The following is a 16,173-nucleotide window of genomic DNA, read 5'->3' as shown; positions in this document are numbered from 1 at the left end:
TATCATGTAGTTTCTAGATTTGATTGTGAATATGATGAATATGAGCACTTTGATATGTCTACAGGAAAGAAAATTTTCTCAACATGTATGCTTCTACAAGATGAGGAGCTTATAGCAGCTTTATGCTTTTTTGTTGCTTCTTAATACTACTTATGTTGATTATTTACAAATGATTACGGACATGGTGTTCTATGTTTGGATTATTAGATTTATTCTTTAGAAATCAAAATTTGATTCGTATAACTTATTCTTATATGCTACTTGAGTGCCTACTCCCTAGAGTGGAAAGCTAGGAAAGCTATACAATAATAGAAAATGTTGATGCTTCAATGTTTGGCAAATATTTCATCTAACATGCCTTTGAGTTTGTGTGTTTGTCTAATGTTGATGTCAAGTTTTGTAAGAAAAAAATCTATATTATTAATTGAGATCATTTGTATTTATACTACTCACTTTACATGGGTATTACATTTGATTCTTTACCTACATCATAAAGTAATTCATTTAGACTTATAAATTCAATTTAATTATTTAAACTATCAATACTTAATTAATCCATTCAAATCACCTTTTTAAGTTGAATCGGATATCTTGGGAAACGTATGCGTAGCATGCGCCCCACCAACTATTTAGTTAAAAAAATATGTTGATTATTTGACTTTTCAAAGTGATTCATAAAATTTAGAGTTGTATGCATTGTAGTTTGTATGTTGTAAACAATGTAGAAACTTTTGAAGATAAAATGAATAGTAAAACTGAGGATTAAAATTATAGGTTTTATACCTTAGTGATTATTATGAAATCTTCTAAAATTATGGTTAAACTCCTTGAATGTTGGGCTATTATATATATTACCCTTGTCAAAAATTATATTTGTTAGAGTGTTTTTGATGAAATACTCTAAAGAGTATTTACTAAGGTTATTATTTATTGTTTTCTTAAACCTCTTTAAGTATGTGATGTTCATTGTATTTCCCTAAATATTATTAAAGGTGTTTCTAATAATTAGGAGGATGTTTTAGGAACTACATTGGGTTTGAAGAGCTTGTGAAACCTTTGGTAATTGATGTGTTTCTTTATGAATTTGTTCATAATTTGTATTGAATCACTTGTTTGTTATATGATTATTCAATATTTGTTACTATACTAGAAGAGTTGCACGGCATTCATAATAGGTTGTGTGACTCATGTTATTGTGTTGAACAAATATGAAAAAGGACAAATATGTTTGTTTAAATTATGCATATTATGCATATGACTTGAAGGTGGGTGCCTAATTTAAGTTTAGGCTTTAAGTGTTCAAGTTGCTTTGTAAATGCATGAGTTGTTCTTTTATAAACATGATGAGTTTTGGAATACATATGTATTTTTTATTGTTTTGAATATCATACTTAAGTTGTGAGCATCAAACTATATGTTACTTGAGGTAATTGTATGAATTTCTTTGATGATGTTTCTTTGAAGATAAAAATGATATTGTGATATAAATTTTCGAATGAGGAAAAGTTCCTCTAGGAAGAAGTAAGAATACCATTCATTACCATATCAAAAGAATATTAAGATAAGTGGTTCTTGATACGATTCTCTTCATGGAGGAAAAGAATAACATAATTCTCATATGGGGGAATAATTTAGAAATGTGAATATCATTCATACGCTTTTTAAAAGGATTATCAAGATAACTGGTACTTGATGTGTTGAGCGGGATAGTGCTAAAGCCGAAATGTGGATGGGCGTGCATTTCACCTATCGCTATGGATTTGTTGGCATTGTTCTATATTTGAGGGATGAGTCCTTAGGCTCTTAATGGATCATGTAGTACTTTGTGGTGTGCTAATTGAGGCAATTCACCTATATAAGTTTGGGGGTTTGACACCTCCTATGAAAATCAAGGTAGGTGCATAGGCCATTAAAATGCATCATATAACTTAAGTGGACTTTTATACCTCTCTAGGCAAGGCATGTGGTTTGAGGGTCTCAATTCAAATCTTACAAGTTCAAGACTTAGTTCACTTGTTTGATCAAGAGTTCTTGGAGTTCAAGACTTAGTTCAATCACAAGAACTTGTGGATTGTTGTCTCATTTCACTAAACAACAAGTTCAATACTTATTCCACTTAGTTGTAATGTGCCAAAGTCTTCTTTTGCACAAGTATTTTTTCACCTTTAAATGTCATTTGTGAAGGATTGCAAGTTCTCTATGTAAAGTGTTCGAAAGAATAAGAAATTCAAAAAAATGCATGTATATTTCAGGAATGTTTCATGTAGGAAATAACTTAAACATTCCTTCTATATTTGTAGAAGAACATACAATCATTCATAAGATAATATGTCTCTTCATGAACCGCAACATCGATTCAAAATCCACAAGTCCTTTGGCATTTAAAGGAAAAAAATACTTGTGCAAAATAAGACTTTGGCACGTTACAATAAGCGTAATTCTTTCATGGCCGGTGCAACAAGTGCAAAGGCACAGGGCCCATCACATATTTCTAGAAAATGGAGCCCAAGTAATTACAACCAGTGCTACTAATTATTCACGAACTTTTTTTTTTATTTACCAACTATGCATAGTAGAGTCTCTGTTAATTTTGTTTCATTACTAATAAATAATTTTTTACCACTTATTACAAATTTATCGTGAGATACGTCTTAAATATGAGTTAATTAGTCTAATAATACAAATTAATTATTAGCATATAGACTTTTTATGTTTAAGTCAATTTTATTGAGAGACGATCTCAGCTCCTTACTTTTATATAGAGAGCTTTTATTTTTATTTTTTTAGACAAATTATGGAATTTATTTATTAAATATAGTAATAATACGCAATTAATAGTTGCATCAAGAAATCATTAACTTGATTATTTAAAAAATGGTTTCTATTAATAGAATAATGAACATTTATATTAATATAACTAAAAATGAAATCAATAGTTACTAAAAAAAAATTACATATAAAGAGTGAAGGTCTCAGGGCCTTCACTTTCTTCGAGACGCTCCTGAATTCTTTGTATCTCAAAACATATATTCAGCATACATTTTCAAGCATCGTAGTAGGAGGAAATGATGTTTTAGGATAGAGCATCTCACCTAGAATTAATATTATAAGTCCAATTCAAAATCTTCTTGTTACTATGTTCGATATACGGTGATTTTCGATGATGAAATTCGCATTTGATGTATGTTAAGCAAAGGTTTGAACTTGTCATATGTAATTTGTAACCTATTAACTTCATGGTTTGAAATATTGGAACTTTTCTTGTCATATGATTAACAATTGGAAAAAGTGTCAAAAAAGTATCTAATAAATTTTTTTTTTCAAAAAGTACCTAATAAAAAAAGTTTTGTCAAAAAATACTTAATAAAATTCTTTTCTTTTTTAATTCAATTTCCTCACTGTTTGTTTCCTCTACTTTTAACTTAAAATCGAAATTAAATTGGAAAAAAAAATAGAAGATGAGGAAGAAGAATTTTTGATTTTGACCAATCAACCGTTATATTTAACGGTCAACTGAAGGAAAATGTTACTTGATACTCTTTGAAAAAGAAAAAATTTTATGAAGTATCTTTTGGCAAAATTTTTTTTCACGTACTTTTTAGAAAAAAAAATTATTTGATACTTTTTGACAATTTTCCTTAACAGTTTAAAGTCACAAAATTCAACAAATCTTTCCATCGTTTGAAACATTTATTTAATCCAATTTTATTGGTAGTGATTAGAAATGTGCAAACTAGACTCAACCTAAATTTATTAAAAAAAAAAAAAAAAAAAAAAAAAAAAACTAGACTCGACCGAATATTTACTCGTTCTCATATGATTTAATTCTATTTAATTCCAATCAAAGGGGATGTCCTTCAATAAATGAACATTATAAAAACATAATTTTAAGTGTGAAATGGGCTTAAATTACATAACTAGATGTGTATATAAAAGATTTGGCACTAAATTAGGGGCGAAGGTCAGTCACTCGGTCTTACTTGCAGAGTTGCAGCCTGCATGTTTAAATTACTCCCTTTCTTTGGATTTTTGCCTTGTGGTTTTTCCTCACTGTCCTTTTTAGACAGACTGATCTTATCCCTTTACGGAATATCAGATCAATTATTTATACATTCAAATACATTTTGAATGTGTAAAAAATTCTAAACTATTAACAATAGATAAGTTTTTATTAAGGTTCTTATTAATACAATTTCTTTAATACTATTTTCTCAGTTTTTCAATGTTATTCTTATTAAAATATTTCACCTTAAGAAGAGAGAAAATTTGATTAATGTTTTTGAGACATTTTTTTATATGTATTTTTATAATTTTTTATTATATGTATTTATAAATATTAAAGTTTAAAATTTATTTTGAAAACTGTGCAAAAAGTATACGAGAAGATTAAAAAAGAACAGAGTGAGTATTAGGAATAATTACACTTGTGAAAAAAACCTCATTTGCTGCGGTTTTTTGGCCATAATATGTTGCGGTTTTGGCTCCAATCATTAATGATAGCAGCAGATGTCCTATTATAAATGTTGCGGTTTAAAACCACAGCAGAAAAGTGCTGTAACGGTCCGGTTTAAGTGACCCGGAAATCCATATGAAAATACAAACTCCGGTTCACTCTTTGGACTCCAGAAAAGACTTTTCTCTAGGATCGTCAACGTTCCGTCGATAAAGAAATATAGCTAAAACAACAAACAGTACCAGCGTGAAAGAAAATAAGTCAGCGGAAACTCTTACGTACAACTCGAGAGCCTAAGGGCCTCTAGACAAGCTAATCGAAAATAAGCAGAAGTGAAAAGAAAACTACACGATGTCCTCTTACATAAGTACAGAGTTTCTTTCAACTCATAATCCAATACAAAAAGATAATAGCATAGGCTTGATGATTACGGGTTCTAAGTCGAGACCTTACTCCAGACCCCACCTGCAATTAACCTACTAGTCATCGTATGACAACACACAGTAGGTTCCAAAGAAACAAACCGATACACGTCAGAGACTTCATACAAATATCAATCAGGTTGAATACAAGCAATATGTTTATCCTAGCATGCATAGGCTCTAATACATTCATTATCAGTTAATCCCAACTTGTAACGTTGCCCGTCCTGTTCGGGTCGTTCAAGTATAAATCAAATCTTTTGGAGGAATACACTTGGGAGAGCTAATCCCAAGGCAACCACCGACCTAAGACGTTGTCCGTCCTGTTCGGGTCGTCAAAGGCTAAAGTATGCATACCCCCATGGTGACCGTAATGATCCAAAACTGCCATGGGAACAATAATTGTCATAATCCAAACCAATACGTTAACCCCTTTGGGTAACATAATATAACCAAGCGTCAACCTCTTTAGGTGACAAACACATAAATTCTCAATTTCAAAATTTATTTCTTTCAAATTATTTGACCACATAAACAGTATGGTCTAAGTGTGTACCTTTAAGCGCTGCAACCAAACGATATTTAACCACGATAGAAATTTCGGCCTCTTATGAATCGAGGTCCTAAATATCACACACACACACACACAAAACAATCACGTATTAGAACGTGTTTACACATTTAATCCACTCCATACTACTAAGACATCACTAGGATTTGATAATTTTAAATGTTTCCATCAAATTCCTAATAGTTCCTATTTTGTAAATTTTAACCAGAAACTTAAATGATCGATTTGGGTAGTTTAATAAATTCAAATGAAAAATCTGACTTCGCCGTTGCGTTCAGAACGCGTCAATTACCTTGGGTACCAAATTTCATAATTTCTAACATCCAATTACTATTTTTAATTATTTTAAACGTTTAGCGAGTTTTTAACACATCGGTACATAAAACAACAACAGAACGCGATTGACGTATCCGGATCGGCACCTTTACCGAGACAGAACTGCTGCTGTCTGGAAAATTATTATTATTTTTTTATCATCATCATCATCATTATTATTATTATTATTATTTTATTTTTTTTTTTTTTATTTTTTTTTTATTTTTATATGTACATATTCAAATGATTAATCCTTTAAATCCCATGACCAAAATACATCTAACAAATCACATTCACAAAATCCTTCAAGAACTTAAAATTTCATAAATTATGATAATTAAATTAAATACTTAATTCTCTTGACAAATTAAAATTTTGTAGAGAATCATAAAACCAAATCACCCTTTTAAATCAAGACGTATATGTATAAACACAATCCTTCAAACAAATCAATTTTTGCTAAAGGATTTATAATCTGTTGAATAACTACACTACTTGGTCTATACCATTTAAATTTCATCTAACAATTGAAATTTTGTTAAAGAAAGGTAAACCATAAAAAAAATTATTTAAATATCATTATAACCTTAAATTCTTAATTCTTATAACAAATTTGAATTTCGTTAAAGAATATTGATCAAGAAGTTCTTTTCTTAATCCTTTTAACAAATTAAAGTTTATTAAAGGATTATTTGAGAAAATTTTCATATATAAAAGAAAAATATTCAATCCTCTTATAAGTCATAGGATATCATCATACATAAAACAATTCTTTTAGAAATCTTTGTATATAAAATCTATAATTAACAATTCAATTAAACTTACCCTTTGATCAAAAGATTGGATTGAACAACAAGAATTTTTTTATTTTTCCTTTTGAATGTGCCGAATTCAAAGAGCAAAAAGGGAGAAAATTTCTGAATTTTTTTGTTTACTTGAAGTTTTGAAATGGTGAGGAAAATCAAAGGAGTTTATGAATTAATAGGTACTTAAGATAATGGTCATAATTGTGCCATAATACACAATTATGAGAGGAGTTACCAGACTCCTCCCACGCCTCCACCAACCAGCCACCCCTTCAATCTCCCCCTAATTATTATTATTATTTTTTTAAAAAATTAATTAATTAATTAAGTAATTATTATATTATTGTTAAAACAACAAAGAAACGTCACACGATAACATCGTACGCGATAAAACTCGTTACCGTTAAAATTAAACCTACTTTATTTCTTATAATTAACTATGTAAAATAATATAATTTAATATTACTTATTTATTTTATTTTTTATACTTTATTTTATTATATTTTATTTATTTTTAAACCCGATAAATTACGGGGTGTTACAAGTGCACTATATGCTGCGGGCCTACCTAAAACCGCAGCATATAGTTTTGCACTATATGATGCGATTTTATGGAAACCTGCAGCATATATATATATATATATATATATTTATATATATATATATATATATATATATATATATATATATATATATATATATATATATATATATATATATATATATATATATAAATTTATATATATATGCATGTATGTATATATATATATATATATATATATATATATATATATATATATATATATATATATATATATATATATATATATATATATATATATATATATATATATATATATATATATATATGTATATATATATATATGTATATATATATATATATATGTATATATATATATATATATATATATATATATATATATATATATATATATATATATATATGTATATATATGTACATATATGTATATATATATACATATATATACATATATACATATATATATATATATATATATATATATATATATATATATATATATATACATATACATATATATATATATATATATACATATACATATATATATATATATATATATATATATATATACATATATATATACATATATATATATATACATATATATATATATATATATATATATATATATATATATATATATATATATTTTCTTTTTTCGTTTAATACTAATAAATAATTTAATAATGTACAATGTAAACATTGATTAATCCAATAATCCAATCATAATCACCAATATCACCAATAATCTCTTTGTAAAATCTCGATCGTATATATAATAATATGTTCATATACAAATTAAAGTCCTAAATCTAAACTAATTACATTATTTACCAAGAACAAAAATTAGCAAGATACACGGCAATCTTGTCTTTTAATTAGCGCATTTCTCCATCTCTCAAAGAGCGTGTTTCCCTTGGAATGTCGTATAAAACCTATAATATAATATTAAATTAAATGATACATAAACATTATTGGATTTTACCAATAGTAAATATATAATATTATAATTTAAAAACGTAACAAATACTTACGGCGTCAATGTTTTCAACTCCAACCTCCTTCACGGATTGTAAGATATCGTACATGTATTTGAGAGTATAGTAGCCACAATCAATGGTATTATCAGCTTGTCGAAAGCACTAAGAGAAAATAGATATTAGTGCCAAAAAAGCTTTAAAACCCATCAAATCGCAGCTTAGCACGTAATTTCTAGCATATGACTATTATTTTCAATTCTAAACACTTCAACGCAACAATATATACCAAATAGTGATGTGTGCCAAGTTTCGTGCAAAACAAACCAAATTTGAGCTACTTTATCCACTGTTTTGAATTGATAAAGGCCGGGGAGTCTTCAAAAGCTTCATATTCTTCCTCATCCTCAACATCACCTATACCAAAGATGCTTCTTTTTCCCGGTACAACAATAGACCATTTTTTATCAGAGGAGTCTACAATGTAGAATACTTGTTTCGCCTGTGTGGCTAGTATGAATGGCTCCTCACTATCACGCAAACGAGCTAAGTCTACAAGAGTGAATCCACAAGGCTCGTCATTTTTTATACATCGTTGATTATTATCTACCCACTTACATTTGAAAAGACCAATAGTGAAAGTAGAATAGTCAAGCTCCCATATTTCATGTACCTGCCCGTAGTATATCAATTTAGCATCAAATGGCGCTTGATCCTAGGCACTCGTGTAAAATGTAGATGACGCCAAAATAGAAACCCCACTATTTTATAGATAAGATGACTTCTTATCTTGACCCTCAGTCCAAAATGTGAAGCCATTGATATCGTAACACTCATATTTGTTGAAATCATCATGAGGACCAAAAGCTAACCACTTAACAATTTCTGATACACCCTTGAGTTCTTCACTTATTACTTGCTTATGAAACCAATCAATAAACGTCTTGTTATGCAACTGCATTAATCCCCTATCCTTTTTACAAGGATATTTTGCGCGCAATATATCTAAATACTCACTCACCTTGAATCTAGGTATTATTGGAAGATACCACAATACCTTAGCTGTGGGCCCTTTAGCATCCCGACCCCATTTACGCTTGTAGCGCGATAACCCACACCTAGGACACTCTTCTAAGTTCTCGTTTTCATTCTGATACAACACACAATCATTCGGACACGCATGAATCTTCTGGTACTCTAAGCCGAAACGACACATGAGCTTTTTGGCATAATATGTCGACTTTGGAAGTTCATTTCCCTCAGGAAGCATCTCACCTAACGCTTTTAATAACATTGTGAAACTAGCGTCACTCCAATTGAACTTTGACTTAATGTTGAAAATTGTCAACATTGCTGTTAGTTTGGTGAACTTTGTACATCCAGGGTACAAAGGCTTTTGAGAAGCCTCTGTCAACAAGTCAAAAACACGAGGACGTTTTCCTAACTCATCCTCGACTCTCTCCATCATCTCATCAACACGATCCACATCCTCATCGACATTCTCTTCATCTATCTCATACCCATTAACATGATCTACTACATCCTCATTGACATCAGCCACATTATTGACGTCCTCAACAACACTTTTCTCTTTGTAAACTCCCTCCTCACCATGCCAAACCCAAACATGATATTGAGGCCTAAACCCACGCTCGAAGTATGTGCTCCCTATCAACACTATCTACCTTTGATACATTGCCACAACTGACACATGGGCAATAAAAACCAACTCCCCCCGTCCTAACTTGATGTTCAACCGCAATACTACAAAATTCTAATATGCCATCAATAAATTCCGACGATTCAATGCTTCCATACATCCAAGAACGATCTTTTGTAATCCTAATTAGTGTGATTAATTAATTCAAAACAAAATTAATACACAACTTTTAACATATATAATTAAACCAAATTAACCCTATTTAACCCTATATAACCTTTATATTATTTAAAGTAATCAAATTCTTTATATTTAAATTACAAAACATATATAACCAAAAAAAAAAACATTTTCTTTAATCAAATACACATAAATCAAAATAATAAGAAACTAATTATATACAACTACATACATAAGTAAATTATTCACATTCAAATATACAACTACATATATACATAAGTAAATTACTCACATTCAAATATCGAAGTACATACATAAATAAATTATTCACATTCAAATATAAAATACATACCTTGGTAATGAGATATGATAATTTTGTTTCTACAATAAGATTATGTAACCTACAATGTAAAACAAAATCAAAATTAGTATAAAAAAAAGACTAAATCCTTATTAAAACACAATGAAGCTATTCTTGAAAAACTTTAACAAAGATTGAAAAATTTATACCTTGAAGAAGACAAGCTTAGCCCTAATGTCGTGGCTTTTTGAAGGAAAAACAACAATGGTGGGTTGAATAACTTAAAAAAATATGGAGAAGGAAATTCTTGCAATGGGTGGTTATACTAATTTACTTATGTATAACACAGTAAATTAGCATGAACGAAATTGAAGAACGTAGATTTGAAGAGAAGAACACAGTAGCTGCAGTCGTGGGTTGTTGTTGAAGAACTTGAAGAATTTGAAGAGATTTTTGCAGAGATTTTTATGGGTTTTTGCAGAGATTTTTGAAAACTTGAAGAAATGGAGGAACTTGAAGAAGAAGACAGTAGGTAGTCATGGGTTTTAGGAATACAACAGTTTATATGAGGGTTTAACCAAATGAACGTTAATACGCGAGTTTTTAATTTTTTGGGAAGGATTATTTGCTGCAGGCAGGCCAAAAACCGCAGCATTTGATGTGAAAATAGCTTATATGTTGCGGGCAAGCGTAAAACCGTAGCATTTGAGTGTTTTTATTTTTCTAATTCTTTTTTCTATCTATTGCTGCGTATGTAAAAAACCGCAGCAAATGATTAGCAACAGATACGTTTTTTTCCACTATTGTTACCGAACATAATTCAATCTTTTATTGATTTCTCTACAATAATCCTAATTTTTATTGAACATGAATAATCTCAACTGTAGAAGATGTTTGCTAAGAATGTACCAAGGTAATATCTTACCTATACAATAATCCTAATTTCTCTACAATAGCTATGAATAGTCCTTAATGTTATTATCACTAATAACTAATAAGAATAATTGTTTTGACCTGACCATGTAAACTTCACTTTTAATAAAAGTTACATGATATATTTGCAGGAATGAAATTTTGGCATGAGTATACTACTTCTATAATGTTCTACTTCTTCAGTTTCAAATTACTTGCAACACTCTTAATTTGTATTTTACTCGTAATCTATAAGCTAAAACATAGTCATGTGAGATCTTGTTTAATTCGTCTCAATACAAGGATTATTAATATCAACTTTTTATAATTTTTAATTAAGAACAATTTAAGATATTAAGGCTTAAAATGTTGTCTCGACAAGTGTGAAAAGTCAAATGGGACATTTAGGCTGAATAGGAGGGAGTATGTTTTTTTACGCAGTTCAATATACTAATTTAATCTTTAATATATGTATAACAAAAAATTATAAAAATTTGATAATAATAATCTTTATAATAAGACAAATTAAACAATATCTCATTTAACTATATTTTAAATTATAAATTATAAATTAATCATAAATTAAGAGGAGTGAATGATTAGTGTCACATATCTTAATATTGCAATTAACAATTAAGAGGAAGTGCTACTAAGAGGCCTGCAACTAGCAAGAGATGTCGTACTACTTTGGTTCATCTCTCAACCCTTTAGTTTTTAGTCTTTAGTTTACATCATTTCCTTGTATAATGATACCACGTACCCTCAGCTTTTCAGTTTGCTTCTTGGATGAAATTATTTTACAAAATTTGTCTTCTTTTACCTTTGTCATCATCACATGTCGATACAATTATACTTCATCATATCACTTAAGTGCCTTATTTATTTTATAGGAGTATTTGGTTTTTAGTTTTATGGATGATTTTTTGGTTGATTTTTGGTTTGTTGATTTACCAAACGGTTAAAAAAAGTGTTTTGTAAATGGTTTTTAAAGCAGGTGAAAAGCTGATTTTTAAGCCAAAATGAAAATGCTGCTCCACCTAGCTTTTTTATTGGTTTTTAATTTGTTAGCTCATTTTTTCTCGAACAACAGCCAACAACGAATACTCAAATTTAACAAACATATCCACAAACAGCTAACTTTTTTCAGCTAACTTAAAAGCCAACAAAAACAGTCAACATTTTCAACTGATCAAACAAGTCAATTAAAAAGCCAACAGCCAATTGGCCAATTGCCAAACACCCCCTATATTTTTTATCTAATGTACTTATTCAATTCTTATTACTCCTTTCAATTCACTGAAAATAGAGCATTTACTTTTTTACGCTATCCAATACACTTATTTAATACTTAATATCTCTTATTATATATTATAAAATATTATAAAAAGTGGATATTAATAACCTTTGCATTTAGATGAATCAAACAAGATTTTACTTGACTATGTTTTAATTTATATATTAAAAACAAAAAAACAAATTAAAATTAATAAGTGAATAGTATCAAAAAGTAAATGTTCATTTGTAAGTGAATTGGGGGGGGGAGTTTATCTAATTATGTAAAATTAAAATTATAAGAGGTTGATATTAATAAACTTTACATTAAAACGAATTACATAAATCTCACATGATTATGTTCTAACTTATAGATTAATAATAAAATACAAGTTGAGAGTGACATATGAATAGTATCCCAAAAATAAGTTAGACACCTAAGGTGAATGAAAGGGAGTACGAATTATGCACAATAATTAAAAAATAGGTAATTGCACATTAAAAAAGATTATTATAACTCCTAAATATATATGTATAAAAGTTAATAAGATTTGAGATAAGAAAAAAGCATAGGCAAATTAAACATTTATATAATTATTTTTTGCCAAAAATAATAAATATAGTAATAAGTAACTTCAAACAGTTAGATAAAAAAGTCTAAGATCATACAATACTATAAAAGTGCTGGAATATTTTAAGTGTCGTCTTCTAAAAGGCATGATAAATTGAAAAATACTATTGGGTGTGAAACGATTATATATCATATTCATTAATTTTTATTTAGTAATAATATGACTAAAAATGGCAAATGAATAAATTGAAACATATAACAATAATTAAGAAAATTAATATATTAAAAATCTTGAGTTAATGCATGTTTTGTCTTATGAATGGGATATAAGATCAAGAGATTATGCAAAATAGATAATAGTTGATTAAATGACAATATTTATCAAACTAATATTTTTTTTTGTTTAAAATTGAAGCGAAATTAGTTTAAAGTATTTGTATCATTTACTATAGTAATTTTATTTAGTTAACTTAGAATTTAATATGTTCAATTTAATGAAAAAATTTGTGTATATAATCTAAATAAACTGTCAATAATTATGTTTTGATTTCAAAAAGTTGTGTATTTGGTAAATTTATTAACGATAGTATATACTTGTATTATTATTTAAAATTATTTTTGTTTTATATTTTGTGTTAACAAATTTGTGCATTGTACGAGTTTTATACAATAAAACGAAATAAGTATGAACTTAGCTCAGTTATTTTTCTGGTATTTCAACATACCTAACATAGTAACATGGTAAAAATTAAACTATCGGAGATTATATGATAAAAAAATTTGGTAAATTAGTTAATAAAATAAAGTTGATATGATTAAAAATCTCTAAATTTTATATTATTTATAGTTGATTAAAAGTTTATAAAATTGTGTAAAAAATTACGAAAAGTTGTATTATTGTAATTTTTCTAAATACTAACCAAATTACCACAATATATTTACCGTTTGCTTTTACTTTTGAAAGTTCAAACGCCCTTCTATAAATAGCACCCAAAGACACCGTTTCATTTCATCCAAAACAAACTCTAAATCTCAAAAATGACACTAATTTCTGTCATCATCTTCCTAACAATTCTTAGCTTAAGCGAGGCCAAATCAGAGCTCATTCTCACCGTAGTAAACAACTGCCCATTCACAATCTGGCCCGCAATCTTACCCAACCACGGCTTCCCCATCCTAGAAAAAGGTGGGTTTCCTCTCTCAAGCCTAACCCATCGCTCCTTCCCAGTACCAAACACCCATTGGGCCGGTCGGGTTTGGGCCCGAACAGGCTGCACCTACACCAATGGACGGTTCAGTTGTCTTACCGGTGACTGTGGAAGCCGTCTAGAATGCAACGGGCTAGGTGGGCAGCTCCCAGCAACCTTAGCCCAGTTCAGCATTCACCATGGTAACAGAGATCACTCTGCTTATGGAGTAAGCCTTGTTGATGGATTCAACATCCCAATGACAATTACTCCCCATGAAGGCAAAGGGGTTTGCCCAGTGGTGGGCTGTAAGGCTGATTTGTTGCCTACTTGTCCTGAGCCCTTGAAATTTAGAGGCCCAAATGGCCGTGGGCCTGTTGTGGGCTGTAAGAGTGGGTGTTTGGCCTTTAATAGTGATGAACTTTGTTGTAGGAACCATTTTAATAGCCCACAAACTTGTCATGGGTCAAGTTATTCTGAGTTCTTTAAGCATTCTTGCCCTGCTACCTTTACTTATGCTCATGATACTTCACTTATGCATGATTGCGTTGCACCGCGTGAGCTCAAAATCATCTTCTGCCACTAGGGAAACTTGTGACAATGTTTTATGTTTTTTTAAGTGTCATTATGTCCCTTTCTCTTTCTTCTATGTTTGTTTTGTGTTTTATTAACTACTCAAATATGAGTATATGACCAATGGATGTCGTTAAATTAGTAATGAAAGGGTTACCACTTTAAAATTTCATGTCATATGGTCTAATTTTCATTTAAAATATTATTCTTCTATCAAATTTAGTGTAAATGAAAATTGGATTAGATAAGAGGATAAAAAATAAGTTGATAAAAATAAGTTAATAAAAATAAGGTTTAAGATGGGAGTAGGAGTGAGAATGTGTTGGATCTGAGTCGAGTCCAACAAGACTCAAATCGGGATCCTATTTTTTTTTTTTTGACTCAGACTCGCACCCAAATCTATAGGGTTTAAAAAATTTGTCCTTAGATTCTGGCGCATCTAGAATCTAAATCTGCGTTCTAAATAATATTTTATTTTTCAAAAAAACTTTTAAAAATATATTATACAATTTCTTCCATTCGAATACAATTATTTAAACATTTTTAACTACTAAAAACCTTTTAATAGTCTATACTTATTATGTGTATGAAAATATGAGGTTTTCCAACATTTACGGTTTTAAAATGAAATATTTATTCAATTTTTGGATTTTTAAGTTATAAATACAACGATTACATTTCAAATTTTTAGGTTAAGTAGTGTTCTAAAACATAATAAAGTTTAAAATACACATTTAGCTAATATATATTTTTTTAAAAAGACACAAAAGAGTCTATAGGTCTTATCTAGGTCTTAAAAATATGGACCTGAATCGAAACTCGGACCTTAAAGTCATGCATCTAGATTCAAACTCTTAAATTAGAGTCGGGTCGGATCGGATCTGTACCCTTAACAAATGTTCACAGCACATTGTATCAGAAATTAGTAAATGTTCACATCACATGTTTTGAAAGGACATAGTGAAGCAACAAAAGTCTTCATTGTATCAGAAGTGCATAGGCACAGGACATTCACAATACAATTCTGCAATAATATGAAATATAGTTAAGTTGTAGTTGATTTTGCTCCCTTAGAAAGTCCCTAATTATCAAACATTTGATGAGCAAGATTGCTTTTCCAAAGAGCCTAAGCAATAGATGATTCAACTACATCGATATTGTCTCCATCATCGTCATCATTCACGAATTGTCTCCCAAAATCAGTATCTAACAAAGGTTTAAGTGGATCAAAATTAATCAAATTTTATTTCTCTACGATTAAGATTATAGAGATGACAACATGCAGATATAATATCGACATGTGTTTCAGCTTCATAGAAGCTAGAATTTCTAAATATTGTCCATCTCATCTTAGCAAACATAAGCACCTTTCAAGTTCATTACTCACAATTCAGTTTATCTACGGTAC

The 16,173-nt window shown here is 29.1% G+C and overlaps 1 protein-coding gene across 1 annotated transcript; it reads left to right on the top strand.

Annotated features, from left to right (window-relative positions):
• The first annotated feature begins 14,001 nt into the window (after nucleotides 1-14,001).
• On the top strand, nucleotides 14,002-14,942 carry LOC130827513 (osmotin-like protein). Its single transcript, XM_057693252.1, has one exon. It carries the CDS (start codon nucleotides 14,044-14,046, stop codon nucleotides 14,776-14,778), a length of 735 nt encoding a protein of 244 aa, XP_057549235.1. The 5' UTR covers nucleotides 14,002-14,043; the 3' UTR covers nucleotides 14,779-14,942.
• The last annotated feature ends 1,231 nt before the right edge of the window (nucleotides 14,943-16,173 follow it).

The sequence above is a fragment of the Amaranthus tricolor genome, chromosome 11, assembly GCF_026212465.1.
Source record: "Amaranthus tricolor cultivar Red isolate AtriRed21 chromosome 11, ASM2621246v1, whole genome shotgun sequence".
NCBI classification, from domain to species: domain Eukaryota; kingdom Viridiplantae; phylum Streptophyta; class Magnoliopsida; order Caryophyllales; family Amaranthaceae; genus Amaranthus; species Amaranthus tricolor.
Note: the sequence above shows the minus strand (reverse complement) of the source record. Positions and strands in the feature narration are given on the sequence as shown.